Raw genomic sequence first — 11,049 nt, forward strand, 5'->3', positions numbered from 1 at the left:
GGGGGCGGGTCTCTGGGACTCACGCAGACGCCAACGCTTTGGACATAGATTTTCATGAGATGGAGATGGAGGTTCACTGCTTTTTCCCGCTCCCATTCTTTCTCCGACAAGATCCACTTCTCCAGGAGCTATGGGGATAGCCCAGAACACAGAGGGGCCTTCAAAATCCCGAGGCCAGCCTTTCCCGGCCAGCTGCTGCTCTCCTCCTCTCTCCCACTCAGAGCCTGATTTTCAAAGCTCTGGGAGGTTCCCAGGTTCCCCCGCCCCTGACACTAGGGAGATGAGGCCACGAGCAAACGGAGAACAAGGCCAACATCCTCAGCAAGCTGGCGCTTGGCTGAGGAGTTTGGCTTTGTTGCGAGTGTTGGCCTGTAGGGGAAAACGCCACTAGCTCAGTCCATCCTGCGCTCCAGCACCTGCGTGCCCCTGCACCTAACAACACGGCTTAGCAAAACAGGGAGCAAAAACTGATAGAACTGAAAGGAGAAGCGGACTAATCCACAGTGACAGAGATTTCCGACCTCCATCTCTGTAACTGATGACAGAGAAGACAAAAGCAGGAAGGATATAGAAAACTTGGACAACACTTCCAACCATACCTGGCTTAAGTGATATTTGGGAACCTATCATTCAGTGCAGCAGAACACTTCCCAAGCACACACAGAACGTTTGCCAAGATAGATCATACGTGGGCAACAAATTAAGTCTCGATGGATTTAAAAGGCTTTGAATTGTACAAAGTATGTCCTCAGACTACAGTGGAGTTAAACTAGAATCAAAACCAAAAAGGTCTCTGGAAAACTCTCAAATATTTGGAAATTTCTTGATGACCCATGGGTCAAAGGAGAAGTCAAAAGAGAAATGAAAATGCATCTTGGAACTAAATTTAGAACAGAACATATCGATATTTGTGGGGTATAGCTTCAAAGAACAAAGTCAGTGGACTTACACTATCTGGTCCTGATTTCAAGACTTACTAAAATGTTGACAGTGTTATAATGAAGACAGGATGGCAGTGGTGTAAAGAAGGGCAAAAACATCAGTAGAGCAGAACAGGTATCTAGAAATAGACCCACGAATATGCGGTCAATTGATTTCTGACAAAGATGCAAAGGTAATTCAGTGGAGAAAAGATAGTCTTTCCATCAAAGGTGCTGAAACAATTGGTTAACCATGTGCAAAAAAATTAAAATAAATTAAACTTTGATCCATATTTGAAAACTGAGCTCAAAATACATCATAGACTTCAATGTAAAGCCTGAAACTGTCAAGTTCTAGAAGAAAATCTAGGAGAAAATCTTTGTGACCTTGGTTAATAAAGATTTCTTAGTCATGATACCAAAAACACGATACATAAAAGAAAAAATAATAAATTAGACTTCATCAAGGTTAAAAACTTTTTCTCTTCAAAAGAATCTGTGAAATTAATGAAAAGGCAAGTCACAGACCAGGAGAAAATATTTGCAAATCACATATCTGATAAAGGATTTACTTATAGAATATATACAACCTCCAAAAAATCAATAATAAGAAAGCAAACAATCCAAGTTTTAAAAAAGCCCTGCTGCTGCTGCTGCTGCTAAGTCACTTCAGTCATGTCCGACTCTGTGAGACCCCACAGACGACAGCCCACCAGGCTCCCCCGTCCCTGGGATTCTCCAGGCAAGAACACTAGAGTGGGTTGCCATTTCCTTCTCCAATGCATGAAAGTGAAAAGCGAAAGCGAAGTTGCTTAGTCGTGTCCAACTCTTAGCGACCCCATGGACTGCACTAGCAATACTATATTCAAAAATACCAAAATTATGAAAGACAAAAACAGATAAATTGTTCCAAATTGAAGGAGAGAGACAAGAGAGATAAGACAATTAAATGCAATTCATAATCCAGATTAGATCCTGGTTCTGGGAGGAAATAACTATGAAGGTCATTATTGGGCAATTTGTGAAATATGAATATGGAAAATTGATTGACTACAGCTGGTATCAGTGTTAAATTCCGTGATTTTGAACAGTATATTGTTATATAAGAGAAGATTCTTGTTGTTGATGTATAGAGCTAACTCTCCATGATTCAAAAGGGGTGTGTGTGTGTGTGGGTATGTAATGTAAAGAGGAAAAAAAAAGGGAAAAAGAACATGTCACAAAATATTAAGAATTGTGTTGTGGATCTGGGTGAAAGGCATGCAGGAGTTCTTTGTACTGTTCTTGCAACTTTTCAGCTTTTAAGAATTTAACTTCAACTTTTAAGAACATTTTGTGATATTGAAATGTCACAAAATATTAAGAATTGTGGATCTGGGTGAAAGGCATACAGGACTTCTTTGTACTGGTCCTTGCAACTTTTCAGCCAGCTTGAAGCTTTGTCTAAAGAAAATTACCAAATCAATTCTTAACGCACGCCTGTTTCCCACTGAGAGTCTGGCCCTCGGACCAGCATTCTGGGCCACCACCGGCTCCTGGCCCTCCTCCAGGTAACTCACATGCACCATCTCCTGAAGCCCCTTGGGGTCTAGGTGTCTCTGCATGAGGCCCTCCATCAGCTGCTCCAGGGCATGCAGGGCGTTCGTATACAGGGTCTGTGGCCAAGAGAAGGGAGAGCTCGGCAGCAGTCGGGGAACAGCCACCTGCCAGGACTCTGGGTGGCCCATGCCAGGATCATATATTGTGAGATGGTCTGATAACTTCCTTTTGACTTCTGCTCAGACTGAGTTCTTTATGCTCCTTATGTGACATATAAGACAACCTCAAGAGGAACCCATTTTGCAAAGCAGGAAACTGGACTCCTAGAGCCCAGCTCTCCTGACCCCTGGCATCCAGGGCCAGGACCTGGAGGCACAGATGACTGTTGGGAAACAGTCATCCAGTCAGGGACTACATTTCCCAGGATTCCTTGCAGCTAGGTGGAGCCATGTGACCAAGTTCTGGCCAATAAGGAGGGCCAAATGGCTCATAAATCCTCCAGACTCTCTCTGGAGCTGGGTCTGCCCACCTGAGGAGCCATGGGGCCTCTGTCAGTCCACATTCCTGAACAACTGCAGGAAGCAGCCCCCTCTCCACCTCTGCTGCCAACTGGACATCATTTGAGTAAGAAAACAATCATGTTAAACCATGAAGATTTCAGTGTATATGTTACAGCAGCTAGCATCACCTTACATTACTGACAGAGGCTGCTGTACTTTGCTGCCCCGACCACTCCCAGATGGTCCAGGACGGTGGGCTCCCAGCACTGTTAACTTGGAAGTTAACATCAACTTCCAAGTACTGATCCAGAAAATGAGGTGGCCAGGAGGGACCTACCTTAATGGACTCATTGCTGTCTCCTGGGGGTTGGAGAGAAATTACAGAGTGTATACTAATATCCATCAGCTCACTGCTTTCCTCTGTGGCGTAGAAAGGCTTCAGTTTGCTAGAGAAAGAAATGATAAGAGGAGTGATCAGTGGGGAACTGAGACCTGCTCTGCCCAGTCTGGGGGATGGTGGGAGGAGCCATATCACAGAATAAGGAAGGGGCCAGCTTCTCTGTTTGGGGGTTCAGGTGTCTGTCCCCCCACAAGGGCCCTGGCTCCACCCACTGGTGTCCACTGTCTGTCTGTGACTGAAGGGGAGACTCAGGTGTCCACAGCTGCCTCTCCTATCACTGCCTGCTCTGAGTCTCTCTCTCCTGTTCAGAAACATTCCATTGGTCCTCCCTGATCGCATCCGCAGACTTTGCTTCTGGTTGGTCCTGGCCCAGGAGTTTTCAAATGGAATACCTGGACCAGGAGCAGCAGCAGCATCCCCTTGGAGTTTATTAGAAAATGCAAACTCTACGTCTCCACCTCAGAGCTGCTGAATCAAAAACTCTGTAGTGGACTTCCCTGGCAGTCCAGTGGTTAAGGCTTTGCCATACAGTGCCAGAGGTGCAGGTTCGATCCCACATGTCTTGTGGCCAAAAAGCCAAAACATAAAACAGAGGCAATACTGTAACAAATTCAACAAAACTTTTTTTAAAATGGTCCACATTTTAAAAAAAAAATCTTAAAAAAAAACCCAAAAAACTTCTGGATTGGAGGCCATCTGTGTTTTAATAAACCTTTGGTGGTAGTAGCTAGTTGTGTGATGCACGCTAGCTGATTCTCTTTCTGTCCCCTTCATAGGTGGATCTCAAGCCTAGTTGCATACTAGAATCACAGGAGAGCTTTCGAAGGGCCCCAGGGGCCATGCCCAGCTCCAGGGATCCTTATTTAAGTCTTTGGTGGGGCAGGGTATCAGAATTGTTACAAGTTCCTCATTGGCTCTGTTTTGCCTTCAGAAGGGAGAGCCACCTCCTTCTTGAACTTCAAACTCCTGCCTTCCAAAGGGGTCCTGTGTTTCACCTTTCTAGGAACCTTCTGCTCCTACCCAAATCCAGTAATTTTGTTTAAAGTGAAAGTGTTTGTATCCGACTCTTTTTGACACCATGGACTATAGCCCGTCCATGGAGTTCTGCAAGCAAGAATCTGGAGTGGGTTGCCATTCCCATCTCCAGGGGGTCTTCCCGACCAAGGGATCGAACCTGTGTCTTCTGATTGCAGGCAGATTCTTTACTGTCCGAGACATCAGGAAAGCCCTGAAGGAGGTGCAACCTCCCCAGAGGCTCTGAGAGGGGGCCTCTGGTCAGGGCCCGGCTCACCTCAAGTATGAGAGGGCATCCATGGCCATGGTCCGCACGGGAGAAACCAGGCTGTCAGTCGGTTCTGCTTTGATGATTGCCTGCGGGGATGGCAGGTCAGTGAGCCGCCAGGCCAGCCGGAGTCCCGCAATGGCCAGGGAGGGCCTCGGGCGCACAGTGACCACGATGGCAGGGGCATTCCCTGGGTTACAGCCAGGAGGGCCTGACGTTGTGCGATGGGCTCCGATACCGCATGCACTTTCGTTCTTTTCATGATCAGTTGGCCTTTGACGTTTTAGGCGAAGTTGCTCAGTCGTGTCCAACTCTTTGTGATCCAAGGACTATACAGTCCCTGGAATTCTCCAGGCCAGAATACTGGAGTGGGTAGCCTTTCCCTTCATCGGGGGATCTTCCCAACCCAGGGATCGACTCAGGTTTCCCGCTGTGCAGGCAGATTCCTTACCAGCTGAGCTATGAGGGAAGCCCAGGGGAAGCAGCAAAATCTCAGGGGAGGAGTGGAGCTAAGATGGGCCGGTGCCTCTAGCTCATTTCTGCCAGTTACTGTGTGTCCTTGGGCAAATCACTTCCTCAGCCTGGGCCCTTGCTCAGGTGTGACATGAGGACTTGGGGCCTGGTCCACAGGGCTGTGCCAGGCTGGTGTGAAATTACATACGTGTCGCTCTCGACCCCGAGCGGGAACCTAATGAATGTCGGATTCTTTCTCAGGGCCTCCTGTTCCATCTGCATCTCCCTTCCCTCCAGGCTGCTGCCAATGCAGCCAGAGGGTGTCCAGGGGCCAGGGTTTCCATTGCAGGGAGTGGAGAGGTCTGGGGATGAGGGACAGGGGCTGACCCACAGCCTCAGCAGCCCCTGTCACTGCCTCTTGCCTTTGGACAGCTGGTACTTTCTAGATCTTAACAAAGTTCTGGGCAAAAGTAGCTATAAGTCCTGCCTACGGCAGAGCCCGACCTCTTGGTCCTGACTATGGAGAAATGTTGGGTTAGCTAGGGCTGACCCATGGGGCTTGTCTCCCAGCCCTGAACCAGACACCTCAGGGGCATTACCAGGCTTGAGGGCAGGGGTCTTCAGCCCCAGCTTCTAGAATGTTTCCTGGCCATGAAAACCTTTATCAGATATAAGAATGTCACATGCAGAACACCTACAGTCAGGTCAAAGCCAAACTGAGAGAGACAGGCGGTGCCTCGGAAACCCCTGTCACCCCTTGGGCTTCAGATGGCCTCAGGTCAGCAGAGTGAGATCTCCCAAACTGCCCAGGATGGAGGAAGCCCCCAGATGGCTTACCATGATAATGCCAGTCAGAGTCGCCTTTTGGGCAAATTGGAAGTCTTCCAGGTCCTTGATGTTCTTGATGGCATCCGTGACCTGCACCACGCTCTTCATGAAGGCCAGTTTGAGGCAGATGTCCTGTGACCATGACGAGGGGCAGGGAGGACCTTGTGTGGGTGAGCCCCAAAGACCCCAAGACCAAGCCCCTGCTCCCGGACCCTGGGGCCACATAGAACACCCTCTCCCCTGCTGGGAAAGTATCAGTATCAGGGGCACGCTGAGAGACGGCCGCCCCGTTCTGCCCTTCAGCAACCTGGTGGGGACATGGGCCATGCGCTGGACAGGGCACAGCCCCCCAGTGACCCCCCAGAAGGTGCTGCATCCTAAAACCCCTCCATCCTGAGCCCGAGTACAGCAATGCCAGTCAGGGGCACCTTCACTGACCAGAGGATCTGAGCCCTGTGCATCACTGTAGGGGCAGAGCAAGTTATGGAGGTCAAATCAGTTTTGCTTTTAAGGCATGCACAAGACATCATGCGAAATGAGATCAGCCAGTCTCAAAAGGACAAGCACTGTGATTTCAGATTATATGAGATGCCTGGAGCATCACCATCATAGAGACAGGAAGTAGAAGGGTGGATGCCAGGAGCTAGGGGAGGGGGACTGGGGAGTTGATGCTAGTGGGGACAGAGTCTCAGTTTAGGAAGATGAAGGTCTGGAGATGAATAATGGCGATGGCTGCTCAACAGTTTGAATGCACTTAATGCCACACTAGTAATGCTCAAAATTCTCCAAGCCAGGCTTCAACGGTACGTGAACCGTGAACTTCCAGATGTTCAAGCTGGATTTAGAAAAGGCAGAGGAGTCAGACATCAAATTGTCAACATCCATTTGATCATCTAAAAGCAAGAGAGTTCCAGAAAAACATCTACTTCTGGTTTATTGACTATGCCAAAGCCTTTGACTGTGTGGATCAGAACAAACTGTGAAAATTCTGAAAGAGATGGGAAATCCAGACCACCTGACCTGCCTCTTGAGAAATCTGTATGCAGGTCAGGAAGCAACAGTTAGAAGTGGACATGGAACAACAGACTGGTTCCAAATAGGAAAAGGAGTACATCAAGGCTGTATATTGTCACCCTGCCTATTTAACTTATATGCAGAGTACATCATGAGAAACGCTGGGCTGGATGAAGCACAAGCTAGAATCAAGATTGCCAGGAGAAATATCAATAACCTAAGAAAAGCAGATGACACCACCCTCAGCAGGAAGCGAAGAAGAACTAAAGAGCCTCTTGATGAAAGTGAAAGAGGAGAGTGAAAAAGTAGATTAAAGCTCAACATTCAGAAAACTAAGATCATGGCATCTGGTCTCATCACTTTATGGCAAATAGATAGGGAAACAGTGGAAACAGTGACAGACTTTATTTTGGGGGGGCTTCAAAATCACTGTAGATGGTGACTGCAGCCATGAAATTAAAAGACACTTGTTCCTTGGAAGTAAAGTTATGACCAAACTAGACAGCATATTGAAAAGCAGAGACATTACTTTGCCAACAAAGGTCTGTCTAGTCAAGGCTATGGTTTTTCATGGTTTTTCCAGTAGCCATGAATGGATGTGAGAGTTGAACTGTAAAGAAAGCTGAGTGCCAAAAAATTGATGCTTTTGGAGGAGACTCTTGAGAGTCCCTTGGACTTCAAGGAGATCCAATCAGTCCATCTTAAAGGAAATCAGTCCTGAATATTCACTGGGAGGACTGATGCTGAAGCTGAAACTCTAATACTTTGGCCACATGAAGTGAAGAACTGACTCATTGGAAAAGACTCTGATGCTGGGAAAGATTGAAGGCAGGAGGAGAAGGGGACAACAGAGGATGAGATAGTTGGATGGCATCACCGACTCAATGGACATGAGTTTGTGTAAACTCCGGAAGTTGGTGATGGACAGGGAGGCCTGGTGTGCTGCAGTCCATGGGGTCGCAAAGAATCGGACACGACTGAGTAACTGAACTGAACCAATGAACTGCATGCTTAAAAATGGTTACGATGACAAATTTCACGTACTTCACCACAGTTTTCAAAACAGTAAAGTCATTTCTCCTTTATTCCCTGATTTTCTCCTCCTTGCCTTTCCAAGAAAGCAGCCAGTCCCTTTGCCTCTCTGAAGACAGCCCCTTTCTTGACCCTTATGAAAGGGCTTGGGGTCAGATGTCAGGATAGGGGCAGAGGTGAGAGAAGGCATGTGCGAGGGGCTGGGCAAGGGCTTATCCTATGACTTCAGCAACCCACAATCACCCCTACTCAGTAATGGGGGAAGGGCTGCTCCCCACCGCTGACACCCCACACTCCCCCCGCCCCTGCAGCAGAGAACAGCAGAGATTGGCGCAATGATCTTCCCAAATGCTGAGTGACTGACAGGACTCCAGGACTCAAATCTCCTGGGTGGGGCTGGCAGTGCCCAGATAATGATGCAGGGTGGCTCTCCCCCCGCCCCAGCCTGGAGCTCAAGGAGGGCATCGCCAGGGCAGGCGTGTCGGTGGGATCCCGGGGTTACCTGGCAGCTGCTGGAGTAGTGGTGGATGATCTTGGCGGTGATGGGGTTGTCCACGTGGATGAGAAGCATCTGCGGGTGGCAGTACGAGGCCACGCAGCTGTACATCACCATGAGCGCGCCCTTCACCGTCTCCCGCCTCCAGGGATGGTCCTTCTGTGAGGCCAACGAGAAGGGGAAGAAACCACTGTGGCCATTGGGGAGGGGATCTATTCCTTCAAGTGTCTCCTGGGCACCTGAAGTGCTCAGTCATGTATTCAGTCATTGGGCACACCTTTATTGAGCTCCTGCTATACGCTATGCCCTGGCGGTAGTGTGGTGAGCAAGTCAGACCTGGCCATGACTGCCCCCCCGGTTGCAGGGGTTTTGTGCAGACACCCCAATGAGAGGCAGCTGTGCGTGCCTTCATGCCTTCACCTACTGAGCACCTGCTCTGGGCCAGGGGCTCCTGAGTCACTGGTGATTCACTGGGAACAGATAGCCTCAGCCTAGCTCTTCCAGGAGGAGGTGTTGGAGGCCACCCAACCCACCATGGAAGGAGGGGCAGGGGAGCCCACATTCTCCAGGCTTTGAATAGAAATCCAGGTCTCAGGCACCACTTTGTGGAGAAGCTGGGACACTCCCAATTCCCCCTCTCTAAACTAGCAGATCCCCAGGGCAAGGGTCCAAGGTCAAGGCCAAAACCTGAGGCATCAGTGACTCAGCTGGTGGCCCCCTGAGGGCTCAGCCAGCCCGGGGCACTGTGCCCTGCAGATGGAATGGACAGCCTCCAGAGACCAGCCCTTGGCTGCCTCGGTCCAATTCCCCACTCCACTTTGGTGAAGGAGACACAGAGGGGAGTTTCTTATTGAGATCCAGTAAAATGGCAAGGAGACCCAACCAGTGCACCCTAAAGGAGATCAGTCCTGAATAGTCATTGGAAGGACTGATGTTGAAGCTGAAACTCCAATACTTTGGCCACCTGATGCGAAGAGCTGACTCATCTGAAAAGACCCTGATGCTGGGAAAGATTGAGGGCAGGAGGAGAAGGGGACGACAGAGGATGAGATAGTTGGATGGCATCACCGACTCAATGGACATGAGTTTGAGTAAACTCTGGGAGTTGGTGATGGACAGGGAGGCCTGGAGTGCAGTGGTTCATGGGTCGCAAAGAACTGGACATGACTGAGCGACTGAACTAAACTGAACTGAACTGAAGAGCCTTGGTTGGGTGCTGAGAGCACCATTCTAAGAGGCCTCCAGAGAGCTCACAATGGAGCAAGGGTGCCTCACCCGCCAGGCGCTGATCTGCCAGGACTGCTCCGACTCCTGGATCCTCTCTTCAAAGTCATGGAGCACGCCCAGCACCGTCTTCGCCTGGCCCCGGGCACACAGGCCAAAGCACAGGATCACGCCCTGCAGGGAGGCCCAGTGGGCAGGCTGAGGGCGGGGGTGCTGGGGAACACCCTGTCCGCTGCCCCCCCACACACGGATAAACACACAGGCACGCACACACACACAGGCACGCACACAGCATGTCCTCCCAAGGCCCAGAGGGGACCACGGGGCACCCTCACCTCCCGGTCGAAGTCGTTGCTGTAGTCTGTCTTGTACAGCAGCTCCAGCAGCAGCACCTCCACCTTGTCGGCCTCCAGGCCCGTAGCCAGGGTGAAGCCCAAGGCCCGGTACAGAAAGCCCTGGCGAGGCAGAAGGGACAGAGGGAGCCTCAAGCCTCCAACCCGGCCCTCTGGGGTCACTGCCAAGGGCAGGTCCCTACTTGTTCCTCCAGATTTAAAAATATGCCTTTTGTATATTTTTAAAAACAAGTATCCAGGGAGTTGGTGATGGACAGGGGGGCCTGGCGTGCTGCGATTCATGGGGTCGCAAAGAGTCGGACACGACTGAGAGACTGATCTGATCTGATCCAGGCTAATCTGAGAGGTTAGGCTGTAGCAGGGCAGGCATATTAGCAAGAGTGGGGGCCAAGTTTCTCTCCTATATAAACTGAATCAATCTACACTCCCACCAACAAACCTAGGACAACTTATCCTCCTGCCCTCTCTCTGCCTTAGGATATTATCCACGAGAGGTGGAATATTTGCATCTTGGTGAGTCATCTTTGCATCTTCTCATGGTCCAACCTTGGAATTCCTGCCTCTATTCTTTCCCCACTGTTGGATTATTTCTCTTATTTTTTGTTTACAAGAATGTTGTGTGTACATTTGGGAAAAAATAACGAGGATGGACATAAATTATCTCACTTAATCTGTACAACAACTCTGAAAGGCAAATGCGTATTTTGAGACAAGAAAATTAGCAGGAAGTAGTAGAACCGGGGTTTAAAATCAAGCAGTCAAAAAGCCAAAACATAATACAGAAACAATACCATCACAAATTCAAAAAAGACTTCTAAAAAAATGGTCCACATAAAAAAAAAAAATCTTAAGGAAAGAATAAAACCAAGCATAGCCCGAGGCTCACTTCTTAAGTGATCACTCTTGTGGTCCATATTTCCCCAGTGTCTCATTTCTCTTTTGATTTTATTCATAGTGATTTCATTTGGTCATGCAGACAATTTTCATTTTCACAGAGTACAGTCTCTT

General features: G+C 49.1%; 1 protein-coding gene across 1 annotated transcript in view; it reads right to left on the reverse strand.

The window, feature by feature from the left end:
* Positions 1 to 10,143, reverse strand: part of LOC104989556 (maestro heat-like repeat-containing protein family member 2A) — a gene marked incomplete at its 5' end in the record, with an annotated part of 24,752 nt that extends 14,609 nt beyond the window's left edge. Inside the window, 8 exons of the mRNA XM_010841259.1 lie at positions 24 to 128; positions 2,480 to 2,575; positions 3,297 to 3,405; positions 4,651 to 4,730; positions 5,932 to 6,054; positions 8,471 to 8,623; positions 9,740 to 9,862; positions 10,024 to 10,143. Coding sequence (XP_010839561.1) covers positions 24 to 128; positions 2,480 to 2,575; positions 3,297 to 3,405; positions 4,651 to 4,730; positions 5,932 to 6,054; positions 8,471 to 8,623; positions 9,740 to 9,862; positions 10,024 to 10,143 — 909 coding nt within the window. The remainder of the gene's footprint in view (positions 1 to 23; positions 129 to 2,479; positions 2,576 to 3,296; positions 3,406 to 4,650; positions 4,731 to 5,931; positions 6,055 to 8,470; positions 8,624 to 9,739; positions 9,863 to 10,023) is intronic.
* Between the last annotated feature and the right edge of the window lie 906 nt (positions 10,144 to 11,049).

This window comes from Bison bison, unplaced genomic scaffold (genome assembly GCF_000754665.1).
Source record: "Bison bison bison isolate TAMUID 2011002044 unplaced genomic scaffold, Bison_UMD1.0 scf7180017864158, whole genome shotgun sequence".
Lineage (NCBI taxonomy): Eukaryota > Metazoa > Chordata > Mammalia > Artiodactyla > Bovidae > Bison > Bison bison.